At 41.3% G+C, this 21403-nt stretch overlaps 1 protein-coding gene across 3 annotated transcripts in view; it reads left to right on the top strand.

Moving 5' to 3' along the window:
• gab1 (GRB2-associated binding protein 1) overlaps positions 1–21403 on the top strand; it is a 49737-nt gene that overhangs the window by 14802 nt on the left and 13532 nt on the right. For 2 of the 3 annotated variants that reach the window (XM_054604202.1, XM_054604199.1), the window contains exons 3-5: positions 16619–16747; positions 17430–17595; positions 20921–21146. In XM_054604202.1, the coding sequence (XP_054460177.1) occupies positions 16619–16747; positions 17430–17595; positions 20921–21146 (521 nt within the window). Of the gene's footprint in view, positions 1–4690; positions 4711–16618; positions 16748–17429; positions 17596–20920; positions 21147–21403 lie in introns of those variants that run through there. The other variant, XM_054604200.1, reaches the window with a different exon arrangement.

Raw genomic sequence — 21403 nt, 5'->3', positions numbered from 1 at the left:
GTTCATGGATTATGGATATGGTGTCAACAGTGGTTCCAAACCCTGCCTTTTGGCCTTTCTGTTGACAGAGCATGCACTATGACCATAAAACTTAAAATGCACAAATGTATAAATATGTTCATTGTGCATTACTGAATTAATTCAATAACACAATGGTCACTGAAAAGATTCAGAAATGAAACCTTTTGATAGAAGCGAGGGACGGTGTGCAAGAGATGGTGAGTGCAGGTGAGTCGAGTGCAAATTAATGCAAGCTGTTAGAACAAATCTCCAGGCATGCAGGCACACACCCACAGAAGTCAACCCACAGCGAGAGAGCGAGAGAGAGAGAGAGAGAGAGAGAGTGAGAGAGAGAGAGAGAGTTTAGAAATGCTGACATTGTTTTTGGTCCGTTTGCGTAATGACTTAGCTGGAAAAATATTTTGCATTGTTACCATTTGGGCCTGTATCGCTGGCTTAAAATATCTGTGCACGAGGGATTCCACACATTCTTCACCAAACGTGAATCATTGTACGGGAATCGCATGAACACACATGCAGTCTGCAACCTCTGAGGTATGCGTTCACACCTCGCACATTCACTTTCAGAGTGAAGCAGTATCATGTGAATGTGACAACAGAGAGTGGAGGTGTGTACCAGTTTCTGGGGACTGGTTGGAAAAGGAGGTGTGTCTTCTTTGACTCAACAAGCCTCGGCACGCTCAGCAGCTCAGCTCGTAGAACAGGACACCAAACTAGGTTAATGCAAGAACTAAGACGTAGCACTTTGTATTTCTGATCATAAAGAAATAAAAAAAATAGCAACATATTGCCGAAGCAGCACCTGAATTAATGACATCATTCTCTAATTTCTCATCCTTTAGAGTTTCCCGTTAATTAAATCATTACAGATTTTCATTGACTGGAATAACCTAAATTGTATTATTTCATCTCCTGTTTCGCTGAGTAACCAGGTGCCGCTTCTTTGAACGCAACACTGCTGGCAACACAGAAGTGCGTATCAGAGTCCATTTCCTTATCTCGGGTATGGCATCTCGATCCATTTCCTAGTGGATGGACTCTAGCCAGAGAGGGGGTAATTAGATCATGTCTAAGGCAACCTCTCACTGGCCACTAAATGCAATTTGGAATAATTTTCATTGGACTGATTGGATTAGACTGCTGCTGCTCACTGCATGGATAACGATTGGGTTAGACACACACACACACACACACACACACACACACACACACACACACACACACACACACACACACACACACACACACACACACACACACACACAGTGGACTAACACAGTATTAACAAGGAACCTACTACCAAGTTTTTAGTTTTTTTTAAACCTTATTGAATTGTAATCAATCAAAAAGCCTTAGAAAATACAAACCACACCATCTGTTGCTTAATTGGTGTGTAATGCATACTAAGGAAATTATTTGAACATGGCCTCATTAAAGATATAATCCAAACACTGGCACAAAAACACACGTAAGTCCACACACTCACCCACAGATGCTTCTCATGCCTGACTGTGGTGTAGTCATCCATCTCACCATGCAGTGGTTCCCCATACAGGAAACAGTGGGACCGTCATGAGTCTGCCACTCAACCCACAACCTGCTGTAGTGTGAAACTTTCTGCTTCACTGAGAGCTTCGAGGTTGAGCCACTGCGGGCTGTTTATTGAAACATTTCGTGTAAAAATATCTCAGAAGGACCACATTTATAATAATATGGATGGACCTGACTTGTGCATGTGCAGGATTGAATCGAAAAGCCACGACGGGAATTTGGAAGTGGGCTGGTGCGCTCTTCAGCTTGTGGGCACAGCTTGTTGAATAGTGACTGATATTTTTGGTTCCGTCCACCTATGCTGGGCCGGTGTGTTGTAGGTGTAGTGTAGTGTAGTGTAGAAGTGGTGTGTAAATGGGGGGGTAGAGGTGGGCAGTTGTTGCCAGGGGAGGTGGTGTGTTATTTTCAGTCCATTGTGTCTACTTCCTGTGGGTCAGGGGTTATTGGAGCAGGGTGTTGCAGACTTGACGGAGTAAAGAGGAGGGAAGGGAAGTCAGCAGTGTAGGCAGGAAAGTGGCCAGGCTCACTCGACAACAGCGGCTGGTCAGCAGCTCGCTTTACCTCGCTTCTATCGCAATGTTTCCCCTATTTATCCGTGCAAAGCTTGGACTCTTCAGAACCAGGTAAAGAGCCATGAATTGCATTTTCGATAATTGGCAAGCTTGTCATTTTAGAATTTTCGTTTGAATACTGTGGCTGTCACCGTTTTACAAACATTGTTAGCTTGTTTTGTCTCAGCTGCAGGTTAGAGACGGACTTAACGGTTAAAAGATTCTTCTTCAGTATGGAGATGTTTGTTTGGGACAATAGCTAACAAAAAATATAGAAGAGAGGAAGTGGGCGGTAATTTGATGATACAAAACCTCATTACCAACTTAATGATGCGTCTGAGGCATTGGGCTGTCGAAAGCAATCATCAAATGTTATAGCTGGACAGATTGATGTTTAAATGAATCACAGAGAAATGCAATCGTAATCAAACCTAATGGTAACGGGTGTATGAATGATAATAAATATGACATTTTTTTCTCTATTAAATCCTATAAAGACAAGTAAGAGCCTTGCCCATGCAAAAAAAGGGCCATGAGTGTGACCGCTTCCAGCAAGTGGAATGACAGCTCTAGCGTGTGAACGTTGAAATGTTTGCAATATTGCATTTAAATAAGAAATCTTGAGGTCATAGCAACCTGGAAGAATGAGCAAAGTTCATTGTGTAAGCATAATGACTTTGTCTTCTCTCCAAGCCTTTGTTCTGCAATCAGGTGACACTTGGTGTTTACAGTTAGCAGCAGGCTCAGTGCTTTGTTGTTGTGCCAATTTATTTTATTGATTATTGTAACATTCCTGCATCTGACAGTGAGGAGATATTAATTATTTCTTGTAAAGACATCCAAAGCCCTTTACCAGCATGTCAACAGATCTTAAACAGCCATTTGAGTGCCACATAATAAGCTCCACAAGGTTGCTCTTAAACATTAACATTTATAAAAGCATAAATATAACAAAATTAGACACTGATTCCTATGTATGTTTTCTGGCATGCAGGTAGCACAATGTTTTTTTCAAAGTTATGCTGTGCAACGTATCAAAACCTATTGCCTTGCAGTGTTATCGCTGGCTCTGTCAATCTTTCCAATAAACACAATAAGCAGTGTACGTGCATGTGGGCAGGCAGAGTTGTGGCTCCACAAGGTAATTTTAAAATAGGTGATTGCCCTATTTATGTCCTTCTCCTTTAATCCTTTTTATATATGATAGCTACAAACACAGACATCAGTAAAGGAGCAAATCCCCAAAGAGGCTTTAGTTTGGGGAAATACCTCAAACGGAGGTAGAACAAAGCACAACCATGTATTTTAATAACGTAAATATATCTACATTTTGAAATGGCAGTTGAAAACAAATATTTTGCTCCAAAATGCGTTTTCTTGGTGGATGAGTGGAGCCTCTCCAAAACTGGAAATGATGAAAATCATTGTCCCTTTAGGCTTCTCCCTAAAGGGACAGCGTCTGCCTTATCACATGTATTTCTGGAAATGATCAGAATGTCTCCAATTTGGACAGGATTTAGACTAGAATTAAATAACATCCCGTTTTTCCTACCACTTCCTCCAACACAGGACAGACACTGTAAAATAACGTATGTAAATGTGAGCAAATCATCAACTTTGGTTATTTAGATTTCACTGTACAGCTGTGATTTGCTCTCTGCTTTGTCGGTATTTGAATGCAATCCTCGTTCTTCGGACAGCATATGAGAAATGATCCGTTGCAGCATTATGTAAACGTTAATATAGAAGAAGTTCTAAAGTTAGCTCCCGACAGACCCCCAAACACAACCACAGTGACAAAAGGAGGCAAAACCGGAAATCTTTTCGGCCAGAGTGTGTGTTGTGAACAGATGACCAGGAAGATAAAAAGCGCTAACAAAGTGGAAACTTCCACCAAGGGATGTTATTTTGCCTTGTGTGTGTTTTTTCTTCTCCAATTCTGTGTTTCACAAAGCCCCGTGTTTCCTGGAAAACACAGTAAGAGGTAGTAAGAAAAAAGGGCTAACACTGTGACTGCTGAACACTTTCCTTCATTATATGTAACTACTGACGCTTCTATGCTCCCTCAGTCATACATGATGTGAGGCTGTGTTAATGTTTAAACCTGCTCCCAGTGAGTTAATGCTTTACCCCGGGAGCAGGGTTTAAGTCTTAACCTAACCTGTCTGAGAGCTGCGTAGAGAGGCCAGGGGGTAGCGGTTTCCTTCAGGGGGCTTGTTGCTATTGGAGGTAGCAGATGTCAAATGTGGTTGGAGGAAAAATTGATTGAATCATCAAGGTCTTCTGAAAGAAAACAAGATCCGCCGCCCTCAGCCACAGTGCAGAACTACCGATCCGTCCTTCATTTCCTCGTGCTCTCCTCTGCTACATCTTCCCCACCTTCTCCCGCTCACTCACCCTCTCTCTTGGTCTATCCCTCCCTCTATCTGTGGATACTCTAATGAAGGATATGGACTTACTACTTGACTCTGAGCTCCTGTCCCGCCCTAGGAGAAAGTGTTAGTACAGCAACAACAGCGATTACACATTCACCTATCCAAGACACTGGAGTAAGAGCGGCACCGCGGTCCAGGGATGTATGGAAAAGGTATAAAAGACAATAGAATTGGATGATTAAATATCTTTCCAACAAAGCCTCAGAGAATAAAATACCTGCTGTTGACAACGTTGGTAAGCATTTCTATTTATTCTGCAGATCGTTTTTTGTCAAAGTTTTGTAGAAAAAGCCAAAATTGATCAAATTATTCCTGAATGTCGCAGTCCGAATATTTGTGATAGACATTTTATTTTTCTTGCAAAATAGTTTGAAAAAACCACAAGATCGTCTTGTTTTTAGGTCACAAGAGAAAGCCCCATAAATTAAGAACACCTGTTTGCTTTTTCAGAAGGTCTTTCACGAAAAATGTTGGTCTTTGTGCGCACTGTTTGCAGAGATAGCAGTATGACTACCAAGGTCTGTGTTCTTTGGACAGTTACCGTAGATTGTTAGGGCTCGGGTCAGATGGCGCCTGACTGGGTGAGAATTTCACAGCTGCAGATGAAAGAGAGCGACTGTGGGATGGTAAATGGAGGGGAGAGAGCGAGGGTGAGTGTTGACGGAGAAGGGAGGGAACTGACTTGTTTGATCATGGGTGCTCCTTATGGATCGATGCGCTGTTGATGAGCATGCATATGGCATGCGAGCACGCTGATGTGACCTACACAGCTGCTTCATGGTTGGTGTTTAGAAAAGTTTATTTCGCTTTCTGGCTTTGAAGCATAACAAGGCATAAACTGTGCTATTTTTATCACACATAAAAACACATGCACACTGTCTTTACATTACACTCCCGATGTCTGTTTGCCAGCTTATTTTTAGCAGAGAAGGAATGCACAAGTGTTACCTCCATAGTGTAAACCCAGCTGCATAAAACAACTGTTTTTTTGCTAAGGAGCTAACTTGTTTGGCCTTGTAGGCTGCACAGAGGCTCCTGCTGTCTCACATTGCTGCACCAGTGTTTGTAAAGAAACCTGTTAACCTGCTATCTGGTTATGGGATAATCAAATATTATCATTCATAGTTGTTTCATATAATCACATTTGGAGGGAATACTCACATTGCAATGTTGTGGTTTACTGTGGTTTATTTCTTTATTCATTTTGTCACCTATATTCTGCGCTATGATTCAAGGAGATGATTGAACTCGATAGATCATAAACCATTCTAGTTTCTATTTCTATTTCCCAGCTGTGTACGGACACTGTGCAGCCACAGAATGAGGAAGTATTACAGTCATTATAAATCATTGATTCTTACAGTCCTTTTAGAATCCTTAGCTAAATTTGTGTGTGTTGTCTCATCATTAAGTTTACTTTTGATAATCTCTCTTGTGATGATTATTGCAAAACTAGAACCTGGATAATCAGGAACACATGCAGTGTATACGGCCTTGTGTTATGCAAGGTCAGTCATTTGCAGTCGATTAAAAATGGATGTCTAGTTTCTGAGGAATTCTGTATCTTGAGCTTTGGTTCTTCTGGAAGAATTGAGACTTGAGATTCTCACTGTTGTGTCTCTGACCTGTGTGGGAAGATGGGGCGTTTGCACACAAAGCAAGGATGTGATGTTCCAGTTTAACAAAGATTTGTTCTTGTTTTCTCGTGAAGAGGTTGACTCTCATATGGGAGCAGTGCTATGGGGTGGATACGGATGATCGTCGCTAAATTCAGAAACAGTTGGGATTTACAATTTTTTTCTCTGTGGGTGTTTGTCAGATGGACACGAACGGGTTCAGTAGGACACACACAGTCACACCTCAGCTAGTGTTGCTGTTTGCCTGGGTGGTCCTATCTTTAGCTTGTTCTCACTCTATTTTTCTTTGTTTATTTCCTCTGCTGTCTTCAGCCTCAATCCTATTATGGGTGCAAGGAAAAGAGCCTTTAATATTACCCACTAAATGGTCTATTTGGAAAATCAATTTTTGTAAATTGTTTTCATTATATCCATACAAGACTGCTTTCACAGTAGTTTGCTGTTGCCCCAAGTGTGGTAAAGCATTATTTGAAATATTAAGTTGAAATTCAATTTGGAAATAATCAAATCACGGCTTGGTAATAATGATAATAATTATTGTTATTATTAATGTTATTATAAAATAATTGCCTATCCGCACCTCTGTTGTAAAAAGCCTAAGACCGCTGTGGTTAGGGTTAAAAAGTAGTTAAAAGTGCTTCTCTTTATGCAGAAAGGTGGAGTGTGCAAAGCTTTCATGCATGACCTGGCTTCCTTAGGGCTGCCCGGCAACATCACTTGTTTTTGTGCTGAAGAGTGCGCACTTTGTTAGAACAACTTCATAAAAAACACATTATTATCACTGAAATGTAAAAAAAATGAAAAAAAAAGCTACCTTCAAACATGCATGCTGCCAGAGAATACAAAGGCAGAGGACAGGATTGCAAATCAGTGCCTCAGTACTGGATGGAAGTCTGGGTAAGAGCTTTCTTACATTTCCCTGCGCTCTGTAAGCCCTTCTTATCTCCTGACTTAAAAAGACCTCCAGTCACTGACTAGCTATCTTTGCAGCATTAGCAGAAGTGTCCCGGCTGCCAAGGGAGAGCTTTTGTGTAGCAGGCATGCAGAGGAAGCTGTCCATGCTGTGGCATCTCTGACCTTTTTTTATTGAGAGTGCAGATGGGAAACAGAATCATAAAGTCTCCACAGGAAGCAGAGGAAGGCTCAGATCCAGGGAAGAGGATGGAGCCCTTCAGATGCAACACTAGAAAGAGAAATACAAGGAAAGTGATTGGTCAATAATTCTGAGCTCTGCATAGACCTTTTGATTAGCAATGGGAATGAAGAAAGGACTATTTTACTGCTGTAATCTGGGGACAGGGATGCATTAGAACCATTAAGACATGCAACTCGAGTGGTGAGACGAGACTGGCTTTAAAGCCCGCATGAAACGCCGTCTTTGCTTCCTTAATGTGATGTGTTTCCTCTTGAAGCAGGATGTCAGTTATGGCATAACACAGTGAAAGATCATTCAAAATCAATGTCATAATCTCTGGATGTTTACCTCGCCACAACAGGTTTAAGATTAGAGGGTGTCATATGACATACAGACTTGATCATCATTTACACTTTAAGCGTTTCATAGTGTATTTTGGTTAAACTGGACTTGTTAAAAAACCTGTTTTTATATCTCACGTTGCTCTGTGCCCTTCAGTCTAAAACGCAGAGTCACGGCATCTTTGTGGTAATAGTAATCTGTAGTATTTGTGGCCAAAATGATATATAAGGAAAAAAAAATTAGGATCCAAATTGTAAATACTTCTCTGGTATTTATTGGGGTGAACTCCCACCTCATTTTTGTCAACATCACGCACTCTCTTTCGTCTCCCCTCTCCCACCCCCTCCGATATAGCAGTGGCAGTTAAGAGGGGTCTGGGACAACCTGATTACATGGAACAGGAAGTCAGAGGAGGGAGAGGTCTCGAACTACAGACCCTCACACACACTGCAACACATGATAAAGTCAGAAGGCGCGAAAACAACAACAACAAACAACACGCAGCGATCGCTTACTCACTCTCAGAAAACGAGACACAGAATGAAAACAGCTCATATGGATATACAGCCTGCAAGGTAGGATGACTGTTATTTAATCAAGTTCTTCGTGAGGATTATGTCACGGATATTCTGTAAACATTTATGTTTTTTTTTTATCATTTTGAGCTTTGTGGTGTATGTCTCAGTCTTGGTGATGGCGGTTAGTGTTTAGGTAAGAAGGCTGCCGTGAGATCAGAGAAAAGTGTTTATTAGTTCACCAAATCTTGTTTAGAGCGTGTGTTATCAATTTCCATCCAATTTTAGATCCGTTTACACAATTTCTTTACTCTTTTTAAAAAAAAAAAGCAGAGCATTGTGTCTTTAAATAGCCACTGGTACGGGTTCAATTGTGACTGCTTTGAGTTTAGTTTACTCTTACTTAAAATGTGAACTAGCTGCATGCTTGTTATGCACCAAGCAAAAATAGAACAAAGTGCTTAATGCCTAAAATAGACTGAATGGAGATAATTAGGTATAGAGATGTCAAAACCTTCAGTGTATATCCTGTCTAAGCTGTCACTCTACATTTGCAAGCTGGATCCTAATCTTTATTGGTATGTCGGTGAATAATTGAGAACACCAAGATACGTCATAGACATGGACTAAGTTCTGGGTTTATATGCATATGGATGGATCAGTAAAGGTGTTTTTTGCCAGACAGTTCTTTAGTTGTTGGTCATGTCAGGTTGCACAATGCATTGGGTTAATCTAACAAGTCTCCATCAAGAGTGTTTACTTTGAACTCAGAAGCTGCTGGTAGAGTTGACTGACTATTAACTGCCCACAGATCAGGCATGTGCATGTTTTTCATGGAAGTCCCCTCTCCTTCCAGCAGGAGGAGGGCTGATGACGTTGGCCCGAAAAGCATCACTTAGCCAAAGGCCATGCACCCTTACTTGTACGTTGACTGCCCTTTCTGGTGCTCAAGGATGTAAAAATAGCTGTTAAGCAAGAATCCCAGTCATGTCTCGCTAACAAAGACTGATTTATAGAAGTTGCGGCACTAAGCATAGAGGAGCTTTTGTCCCCCCCCCTCCTTCTACGGCTGCAGACCTCGTCACCAACGCTGTGAGCGCCAAAACCTCTGACGCTCTTGACACTCCTCTCTTAGAACATCCTTTGTTCAGCATAGTCCTAGGGTTCTAATAGTGAGGCTAAGGGAAGCACTGCGGTCTACAAGATTGCGTATTTTGTTTACAGATTGCCGTGTCATGGAAATATGTTGACGTTTTGTTACTTTTCCGCATCATTATTGAATATTCATGCTTTTGCTAAAATTATTGAAAATGTCACATGCAGTCTCTGAAATTCAGTCCTTAAATTTTGTATATTACATTATATATCGTAACATGACACATGACTGCCAGCATTTGACAACACCAAGGTAAAAAAAAAACTGTGTTGCTTAAGACACAAAAATAAGTCTTCCTTTATTATTTTCTTTTAAAAATATTGACTCTTGAGGAACCATTTGTTCAGGCATATGACCTTCTTCAATATTTACAGCTGAAGCCATTTAAAATGAAAGACTAAAGCTATAGTAACAAATCCCCCCCCCCAAATAATTGATATAGCACTAAGTAATGAATGTCATGTATATATTTTTTCCACTAACGCTGAGTAGGATCACAGCACCTGTTGTTTAATTTACATTTTCTCAGCTCGCTCCAAGCGTCCTCAGTCCCTCTAATTAGAGGACCCTGAAGAGTACACAGATATAGACTCACTGTTGTATGTTTAATTTCCTGCTTGAGAGACAGAGAGAGAGACTATGTGACTGTGTGAGCGTAAGCGAGCCAGTGCAAGAGAGGGTTTTTATTTTATTTTAAATCAACTGACCGTAAAAGGCGGTCTGTTTTCTGCCTGGCCATAAAATGTGGTCTGGTTGTGATTTCTGGCAGATTAAACAATACCACATACTAATTTGTTCTGCTATCACCGAAATCTTGACCTTCCTTCCCCTCGTCTTCACCCTGTGCTCTATTTGCACCCGGTCTCTCCCTCGCTCTGTCCCTTCCACTGTGTTTTTCTGAGGAACAAACAGAGAATCTGTCCTAGTCAGGATGAGTCAGTGCAGCTGGGGTGCAGGTCATTTACCCACAGCCCACTCAGACGGGACAGATGGCCCGGCCACTCGCATGCTGCTAAGTGCTAACTATGCACCCAGAGTCTGTGAGCTAAGCTAATGCTAACACATGGTGGGTGAACTGGAGATAATGCTCTCAAAACACTGATTTGCTGTGTATAGAGATGAATAATGCCTGTGTAGATGCACTAGATGCGCTTGATATGCTCTGAAATTGAGATTCTCCTCCCAGAGTGAGCAAAAAGGTTTCAGCTTTATATCGTGATAACACAAATTTTAATCTTGCCCTTTTATTTTTGTATCGATGCAAGTCCAAGTATCTTAACTGCATACTGAGAATTAGATACTGGGCTTTTAAAGAAGCATGAAACCCTAAGTGCCTATTAGGATTTATGATGTGGCATATTTGCTGTGCACTTCACTTAGCCATGCTTCTGTGGTTGTATGCTTTCTAGGACTAAAACTTGTTCTGTGTTCTCCAGTAACCTCCTATTGCAAAAAACAAAACAAAACAAGTAGATTGGGACTATCTTTGGATGTTGTCAATGCAGTTGTCTTGATTGAGAGCACATGCTGCAGCAGCAGCAGCAGCACATATAGCAGAACAATTTAAATCTATGAAGTCATAGGTTACCTAGGGTAGCTTGTGAACTTGCCTATGCAGTAAATTTTGAAACCTATTTCACAGCGAGAGTGAATGTGCGAGTACCACTCTGGATTTAGTGTTGGCAATCTATTTAGCGTCCTTTTTAAATGCCCTACAACTTTATTTGGTCCATTGCATTTAATGTGCAGAGTGGGCACATGTTTGCCGGCATTAACACTGACTGGCATTCATGAATCAGTTGAAAAACATATGACTCTGGTGCCATTGTGACACATTTTCCAGCAGCAGTGTCGGGGAAACCTGTCCACGTCCTGAAGACACAGTCTTGTGTAATGTCCCAACGGCTGCTACTGCGGAAACATAGTAACCCACAGGCCTGTCTAAGTACCATTAGAGATATGGAGGATGAGTTTAAGTATGTAGTTTAACAGCCTGTGATGACAGTACATTCACAACAGCAATTAGTGCACTTAAAGGCTTTTTAGGCCGCATTAATCTATCTGAACCACGAGGCACAATTAGCCTTTTAAACGCAGTAAAACTGGAGTTGGAAGAGCTAGAGTGGTGTTAGCAAGATGTTCATCAGAAACTAGTTTATTACATTTAGACTAAGAGATCAGATCAAACTCTTGTATTAGGAGACTGACTTATTTTAAGCAGCTGCAGGCTAAAACATAGAGCTAATTTCCACTATCTTACTGCATTTAGGAGTCTTGCCAAGTCTTTAATCAACCTGCAGTGCTGCCATATTGTCTCCTTCATGTCTCTACTTTTCTTAGTGTAGATTTTTTGGCATGACATGTTACCAAGTAGGACATCTCAAAAGTCAGATGTAGGAATGCTATGGCTCATTTCATTCTTGATATCTGGCAACAGGGAAAAGGCGCTAACATGCTAGCTATGGAGCTCTTAATAGATGAGACAGGCCTAAGAATAGCCAGATGGCTTTGGGGATAAAAGTCTCTATTGATGCCAGCCAGTGTATAAAAGGAATAGTGTAACACTTGCATTGTCACTATAGCTATTTTTTCTCACTGAGAGTTAGTTAAGAAATTAATACCACAACAAATGGATGTTTTCCAAGGGGTTATGTGCAGGACTATTCCATGGCCGACAGCTGGCTGTAGAGACAGACATGAGAGTGATATCAACGGCTCATTAAACATTCGTCACGTAAGCTAATAAGCCCTTTTCCCCAAATACTATATTAGCGGGTCTATTTTTGCGTATTGTCTCCCTCCATACGCACTTAACGCACTTCTCTCTGCATCTTTGCCTTTGTCATGCTCCAGTGATGTTGGGTCAGAAGGCCTCTGACGGCAGCGTGACTCCACTCCGTTGGCATCTCCCCCCAACCCTCCCACCCTTCCTTCCCCCGTCATCTTCTTAGTCAGACCCTCAATGCCCTCTCTGTCTGGCCCCATAGGCTGTAGGTCCTGGGTGGGCGAATAGAGGGTGTCTTCCTGTGTTTCACCCTATCATAAGACACTAGGATGCTTGGAGAAAGGGGGAGTAGGGGGATAGAGAGGGGTTGGCGTGGACAGCTGCCATGCTAGGGGAGCCCCCACCATCCCATCCCAGTCCAGTATCGTCCCATGCCGTCCCATTCCCAACCCTGGGGCCGTGAACACTGGACTCCAACAAGCTGAAGTGGGCTCTGTGATTGTTGAGTGATCTGAATGGTTCTAATTCAGTTGGTGGATTAAGGAAGACTAGAATGGATGTATATGTTTACCTTCAGTCATTAAGTACTTGACCCTGGGTTCGGCACAGTTAGGATTTAACCGTTAATTCTAACATCGGCCACAATGGAATACACCAAAAACAAATACAGGACTAGGTGCCTCATCTTGTTCTTCACAAGCCTTGACAGAAGGTATGTAATGGTGGATAAACTACTCAGTATTTGGCAAAGGTCACCTGATCACACTGTTGCAGTGTTTGGTTGTAGCATTGGGTTCAAAGTACTGTTGTGGTTTGGGTTCTGTCATGTTGATATTCAGTGTGTTTACACACACACATGAAGAGAATGGATTAGACTTTTTAGTTGATCATATTATTTGTCAAATTATTCTTTTAGCATTTTTGTTGATGGCAAAATAAGACACTTCCGGTGGAAATTGGTGCTGTCGATGTGTTTCTTTCAGCTGGTTTATTGTCTGGGGTTCTGGGTCAAATATACTAAATCTAATCAAGGGAAACAGGGAAAAGATTTTTGCTGGAGAAACCTGATTTCTTGACCACACAAGCAGGTTTCCAACAAGTCTTGCACAAGAGGGTACATGCTTGACAATTTCTCATAATAAAAGCAAATCATAGGGATGAAAAGCAAAATGGTTACTCGTAGTGGTGCATCCTTGCATTCTTTTAAAAGTATGTTTGTGTAAGTGAAACAACTGCTCAGATAAAGCAGTGATATCAGTTTCCTCAGCTGAACTGTAGATTTTTTAAATGTAGACACATTCGCACATTAGAAAAAAAAAAAAAAAAAAAAAAGTGAGTGTTGTCTCACTACAAGTGCCTGTTCTCCCACTGCGCTCTCAGTCCAAATGCTTTTAATAAAAAAAAGAAAAAGAACACTTCAGGCTGCAGTGCATATCACTAACACACTTAAAATCTGCATGCATTGGTTCAAAAATATAGTGGAAGGTAGAGGAGAAATCAAATTACTGACCAGCTGCACGCAAATGTGGATTTTACACTAACCGGGTTATAGCACTGCATGTAAATGTGTTGTCTGACTTCCTGTCCTAACCTGATTTCTTCCACTTTCCTGTTGTCTTCTGTGCATATAAATGAAGTCATTGTCCATATGCATGTCAAGTAAGGACGTTTATACACTCTTTTGTGTATCGGTATACTTTTTTATTTCTATGCATGTGTCTGGTGCGGAATGTGTGGTACAGATCAAGTGGTGCAAGTGTGCATAATTGTGCATGCGGAGAGCTGTGTGAAAGTCCACAGATGGAGGAGAGAAGCTCAAGCTACCACGCAGCTTGTCGTCATCCTAGAACTACTACTGTCTGTAATCACGTTAATGTGGCTGTTCAGAATCAGTGGATGCAGATTCTCTCCAGGGCTGCTCTTCTTTGAACCGCAGACCGCTGCTTCTAACTGTGATTGACCCTTTAGCATCCTGTCACCTGGGAAGTTACAGTTTTATTTTGATCCAAGACTTTTTTTTGTGGGTCTCCATAGTTAAATCTTTTTAAATTATGAATCATTCTCAATTATTTTGAGATGAAAGCATTTTGACTGTCTTGCACCAGGAGTGAGCAGCTGTTGACACATCCTCTTTTCTGTTATCCTTTGATTATTTCCTCCCTGTACTAAATTTGGCCCATTACATCTTTCATACTTATCTTTTGTTTTTCCGTTTGCTATATTAATACCTTCTTTGCCGTGCGTCATGAAATGTTTTGATGTTTTTCATACAATATTCTTCCTATTGTAGCCCCTTTTTATAGTTGCACATTTTTATGATCTATCAGTATAAGCAAGTGCTCTTCTTAAAGCTGTTTCATCTTAAGTTGTGCGGAAACTGCAGCCACCTTTGTGTGGAATGTTTGTCAAGTAAATGTCAGTGCGTGTATCTTATGTCGGCCATCAGTCTGAGTTTTTAATCCAACACCTGTAAACGTTTTTTTTTTAATATTGTGTTCACTCTGTTTGATTTTTATCTCTTACCTGTAAGTAACTGGTTGTTTTTCTCGTGCATTTCACAAGGAACTCCTACTCAATGACTATGAAGCAGCTTGATTGAACAGGTCTCACTTGCCTCTGTCTTCAGCATGTACAACTTACCCAGTTGTCAACTTCTCACCCTGGGCGGGCCTGGCCTCGCTGTAACCCAAGCTCTTGGTCCTTCTGTTCCCTACAGGGTAACTTGACCCAAGGTTGCTTTGTCATGTGCCAGAGACAGAGGTTCCCTCTCCACACCCACCGCCTTTGTGCCACCAACCCAACACAGACACATCAGTGTTGTTTTTTGCACATTCACTTTAGCTTTTGCGGTTAAATTTGGTATTTAAGGAGGCCTGCCTCTAAGGATGTAGGTTTAAAAGGTTCAAGCCTCTATCGGACAATGTGGGCGTGTTTGTGATTATATAATGCAGTCCTTTTGAACTACATTGTGTGAAACATGTGCTGCACGTGTGTGTGCAATATGTCAGTGTGGGAAGTGAGTAGTGTTTTCTTTTTATAGGTAACCGTGTATGTGTGTGTGTTATTTCATGTTTTAGTGTTTTTGTCCGTGTGATTCCTGTATGTCTGCGGGCCTGCAGTGTAAAAGCCAGGGGGCTTTTTCAGATCTACAAGTTGTTTCTTCATCCTGTTTGTGGAGGGAAAGGTCTGATGCTCATCATGCTGTCCCAGCCAGGGGCTTGGCCCACTAACAAAGGACACCCTGTGGATGGGAAAACAGCTAAGGGATAAAAAAAAAAAAAAAAAATCCCACATCCACAGCATTGTTAGTAGGGTCAAAATCTTACCCCAAAACAACAACAACAAAAAAGCTTTAGTTTGCATTCCTCACACTCTGTTGGACTGCTTCCTGATCTGTCTGATCTGTGTGCTGGTTGTTTGTGTACTTTGTCTATCATTTACTCACATTTCAAACAGCACTGGACAAGTTTCTGGTATTCGATCAATTATTTGATTTCTTTTGAGTACTACACTATTCGGTTGGTGAAACTTGTCCAGTGCAACAAAGGGGAGTGTATCATTTTTGATTGACTCTTATGTTATGATAAAATCTAGCGATTGCTCCAGACAAGTTTTGCTCGTATTTTGTGGAGAGCTTACTTTGAGCAATAAAAAAAAAACACTCAGCCCAACTGCTATGACTCGGCAAAATCAAGAGTTCACGACCCTCCTGAGTCTGCATTTAAATGAATCACTGCTGAATATGTCTTCTAAATATAACTACAAACACCATGAGGTGGAAAACACAATCTAGAAACAGAACAGTGTGGCGTCGTATTTACTTTTGAAGGGCTGAAAGGCATCTCACTCTCACTGACCTATATCTTTCAGACAACAACACATGATGTGATGGATATGCGTGATATGTAAACAAGTTCTGAAGCTTCATGGTTTATTTTTTCTGCCCTTGAGTAAACTAGCTCTGTGTTTTTAATTGCAGTGGCAGGGTGGGAATTTGTAATATTACAGTAATGAATCACTGATATATTAAATTGTCCCAGATAAGAAGGGATGTAAGTGGTGTCTCATTGTCTCTCTCTTTAATGCACTTAAGATAAGGGTTTTATTATTTAACTGTCCGTACACAAAAGGAAGTCATAGATCCACCTGTTTGCATCTTTTTTGGTCTGTCTGCTTTGTTTGAATTGAAACTCCTATTTTCTGCTTTGTGGTGCCTTTTCCTCACAGACAGCGAATCCCATTTGAAAGAAAATACCCAACAGCCTGTTTCTCTTTTGGTTATTCACCCCAAACATGGTGCTAGGCCAAACTATGTGGCTTTTGTTCTGGTCATCCCAGACACATATTTCTGGTTGCGGGCCTCTCTCCTCTGGCCTTGTGTGTTCTTCAGTGAGGGCAGTGCAGCTGGTGGAGAATGCACACAGAGACACAAGCTATGCTAGGACACATTGGCTAAACTGGAAAAATAAAGCATTTGGCCAGTGGTCAGGCAAGAATGGAGCAGTCATTGTGAGAACACACATATAACCTTTGGCCTCATTTCTCTGCAGGCATGGAAGAAGCGGTGGTTTGTTCTTCGCAGTGGCCGTCTGACGGGCGACCCAGACGTCTTGGAGTACTACAAGAATGACCATGCCAAGAAGCCCATCCGCGTGATCGATCTCAACTTGTGTGAGCAGGTATGGTTCAACATTACTGCAAGTCTGCAATCTGAAAAGGCACTTTTCACATTTCTGAATGTATGATTCATTCTTCATTTATATTTAGTCCAATTCTGACAGACGGGCATCACAGTGTATGCCTGTCATGTAATCATGATGTGAGGCGTGAGGCTATGTATTGGGCCCTGTTGACCAAGGTTCTGGTGAATTTGTAAAACATTTTTTCTTTCTTGTCACTCCAAATGATTGATAACCTGTCATAGATAAAATATTTCGAACAACTAACTTACTCTGATGTTTTTACAGCAATATATGATAAATATTAGAGAGGGAATTATGACCTGGGACTTCTCAGCACTAGCTATAAGTAGCTTAGAATACATGATTAAAACTACTAATGCCAATACTTTTTTAATCATACTAAGTCTTTAAATAATAATACAATAATTAATTTCCTTATTCGAATCGTGTTTTTATGCAAATAACTTTTAGATGTCAATAACAATGTAAAATGATAACATTTTGAATGTTTGACGGTTTACACTGACTTTGGAAAGGGCTATTTATTTCATCTCTACTACTTATCTACACGTGAAGCTTTCTTATTCATTGGCTGTAAATATTTACTTTATATATTTGTTAATATAATTGTTCGTGACTGATGTAATATCAAACTAAGACGTGTTTGTTACCGCTTCAGGTGGACGCTGGGCTGACGTTCAACAAGAAGGACCTGGAGCACAGCTTCATATTCGACATCAAGACCATTGACCGTGTCTTCTACCTGGTGGCTGACACCGAGGAAGAGATGAATAAGTGGGTTCGCTGCATCTGCGACATCTGTGGTTTCAACCCCACCGATGACGGTAAGCATTGGCATCAGATAGTAAACCACACATCACTGCTGCATCAATTCAATATTGCTTCAAGCTAAGGCACGGTTGAGACCGAAGGGTTTACATTTTTACTTCACCAGGACGGATTTCACACAAAATTAAAGTTAAAACGATATGTTTTTACCCGCATACCATGCTTTTTACATTTTGTGCCATTAGGTCAGATATCTTGGGATATCCCAATCTGAAGTTCGAATTGCTCTTTTAAGTCTTTAAACGATATTTCTTTGAAGATCAGATCGGAATGAAGGTCACAAGTAGTGGTAGAGATGGTTCAATACATCTTAAGTGATGAACAGCCTTGACAACTTGTATTCTGTTACTTTTGGCTCTGAGACAGAAGCCTGTGATTGGAGATAGCTAGATAAGAACCAGCATTATCATTTTGTTGTTGACTAATTTATCGCTCAAATGATAAAACACCAAACAGGAAACGTCCATCCTCTGAGATCCTCAGAGCGATCCGTCAACTGTTATCTCCACCTGATGATGCCACTGTGAAAGTAATCAGCACCGTGATATTACCAGTGTAATATATATATAAAAACAATACTTCACAGACACAAACATTTTCTTTTTTGTCTTTTTTGAACACTTTCTATAATGTATGTCCATAAATAGAGGAAAAGCTGAATTGCTTTGTAGCAGCTTCATCACCAGCAGTCAGCAAGTATATTTCCAGACTTGAAATAATACCAAATTAGCTCACAGGTTAATTACTGGTCTTTCTTATTTGATGCCACTGTTGTATCTGCCTCACTCTCTCTGAAAAAGCTAGGCAAACTAGCTGTATGTTCCAGAAGGCCTCTATTCAGCACAGTTCTCAGCAGAGGTCTAATGATCCATGTGTTGATCCATGTGTTGTGTTAAATCTCACGTTACCCTTGTCCCCAATACTGTATAATCAAATCATTGTGTGCCTGTCGGTCTCACTGCCCCTCTTTCGTTCTTTCGCTCTTATCTGGTTCTCATTGTCTCTCGTCTGCGTACTCTTGTTTCCCTCTCTGTCATCTGTCTTTGAGCCTAATTGCAAGCTTTGCTGTTTGCGTCTCAGTCTTTTATTGTTTCCCCCCTTCCTCAACTTACGATGTCAGCATTTTATTGTGATGAGAACCGATTCACCGTCTGACATATTCACGCCACTGAGAGTCTTCTCGGAGGAGAATGTACATTTTCAAACCTGGCAGCTGAGTCACAGATTATGCTCCTCCAAGGTCATCTTCTCCACAGCATTTCGTCTGTGCCTCCACCTCTGTTACATAGCAAGTGTTGCAGGGCAGGCCCGATAACGCTCATCAACACAATTATTCAAACAGGCTGTTAAAACCCTGATTTGCAAACAAACAGCGAGCCCATTCAAGGAGAAACTGGGTCTAGAGACAAAAAATCCTTGCAGATAGCTCTCCTCACAATTCTTGTTACAAAAGAATGTCCTTGGCTCTCCCTTTAGCGCTCGCTTGCACTCCTCTGCATGTGAGACCCAACTCGGTGTTCTGCTTTGTGTGGCCGAGCTAGAGTGCTTCACGGCTGGCCTGATATTAGAGGAGTGAACATTTGGAGGGCTCTGAGAGACAGTTGAGGAGGTAAAGATGAGAATGAGCAGAGGGGATTTTCCATTTTTTCTGTATGAATCAGCACTTACAGCTTCAAAAAACAAAGAAGGGGAAAGGGTAAGAAGATAGCAGAGGAGCAAATGATGCACAGTGAAGAGAGAAGTTGGCTTTTTAAATAAGAGAAAGAGGGGACCTTCCTTGTGTAAGAGAAAACACACGTCGGTTATAGAAGAGAGTGGGAGGAGAACTGTGAAAAAAAGGAGAAAGATGCGGATTGAATACAGATATACTATTTCACCGAGCATACGCATCAGCCATCTTGGCTCTCAGTGCAGTGCAACAATCAGCTCGAGCAGAAGGGTTTGAAAAGGACTCTGGTATTTCTGTGACAAAGCAGAGACCTTGAGGAAATGCTGTCTGCGAAGGAGTGTGTGGGATTCTGAAGGCAAGCACCGTATTCAGGCTGCTCACGAAACAAATTATGCTTTTAAGTGGGTTTCGTTGGACATGAAACAAAGATTAAAAATAATAATTCATGACGGTTTTTTACATTCACAGCTATGATTGGAGCGTGCTTTAACTACATTTTAGTGTCAGTGCAAGTGTTATTTAGGGAAACTTGTCACGCACACATATCACACATGTCACACCTTTATCATGTCCTTTCCATCAAGTTGGACAGTGCACTTTATTTGTAAAGGTTTGATTTCTCCCTGAAGTTCTCCTCTCAAGTGGGAGGTGAGGTTTTAGATTTGTGTGGCTTGTTGTAAGCAACAGGCTAACAGCTTTGATTTGCAGTTGAGCTATTCTGAAGACATATCTGAGATTTGTCCTCGAGTTGTTGAGTCTACACTCACGTCAGCCGCTAAGGTTCAGATATGTTAGAGATGTAAAGTCGATGTAGTGTCAGTGTGGTGACTATAGACTGTTACATTGGAACTGGGTTGCTAGGAAACAGCTTGGGTCCAAGTTTACTCAGCCAGTTGACATTGGCAAACACAGCTGACTGTTTACTTTCTGCTTAATATCATCAGTCAGCCGCATCACCCGCACTGACTCAGCGGGCTTCACAGATCCACAGTAGGAGCAGGGCCTTTGGATGACTGAAGGTTCAGTTGGAGCCATAGGTTAACAAAAATGCAATAATGTGGTTATTATCCAGCATTATGCTTCTAATAGGACCAATGCAAATGTATTCATAAAATAAAATAGGCCCACTGAAAATAAGTCCTATATGTCCACTGGATTTGTTGAAATCCATCCAAAGAAAGTCCAGCTAAAGTAAATCAAAGAACTGATGGATCCTTCAAACTTACATCAACCTGAAGCCTTACATAAAAGTAATGTCATATTCTAATATGTGCCTTATGCTGCCATGATTAATAACCGCAAAGCCACTGAACATTATGTAAACCTAAACAGCTTTTTCATAGACATCTGCCGAGCCGTGTTTGACAGATCTTGATGGCATCTTATCTTTTGGCATCAATTAACCCCTTGACTACAGTCTAAAAAAGAATGAAATTCATTCACAAGTTACCTTTGTTGTACAAAATAGCACCCCCTGAAGGTTAAGGCTTCATTTCATAAAAATGTATTATAAAGTGGATCATTCATCAGCTCCTCTATAGCCATCTGTGAAAAACCTTTTATTCTTTAATTTGATATTCTAAAGAAGATTATACATAAACAGTTGCGTAAACAGAGGAATTAACCCCAGCCTTCTTGTTTCCTTCGTGCAGAGGCAGCAAAAGCTGCTCACCAGTCAGCCATCGGAGGCCTGGTGGTGGACACCCCACCACACCCAGCACTGGGTAACATAGTCGGTCCAGCAGCAATGCTGTCCAATGTGCCCCCTCCATACCAGCCGGTCAGTGTGCGACACCTGGACTCTCAGTCCAGTTCAGATGAGCCCCAGGATTACCTGTGGCTCGTCAACTGTGAGAGCAAAAAACCTGAACCCAACAGGTGAGTTTGTTTGTGTCAATGTGTGCTCATTATATGTGTGAATCTCTGTATTCATTTTGTTGGAGTGCTACACAGTGACATAAGCCCCTCTCTGTATATTTTCCCAACCCATTTCTTTCTTTTTGTACGTTTCATCTGTACTGCCTCTCTCGTCCTTGTCTCTGCTGTGTGGCGTGTAGCTCAGTGCAGCTCCACCCTCCATTGGAGGGAGACCAGGAGTATTTGCTCCTGGAGGAGTGTGAGAGCAAGACTCTTCC

Source organism: Anoplopoma fimbria, chromosome 9 (assembly GCF_027596085.1).
Source record: "Anoplopoma fimbria isolate UVic2021 breed Golden Eagle Sablefish chromosome 9, Afim_UVic_2022, whole genome shotgun sequence".
NCBI classification, from domain to species: Eukaryota; Metazoa; Chordata; class Actinopteri; order Perciformes; family Anoplopomatidae; genus Anoplopoma; species Anoplopoma fimbria.
This window is presented reverse-complemented; position numbering and strand designations above follow the sequence as displayed.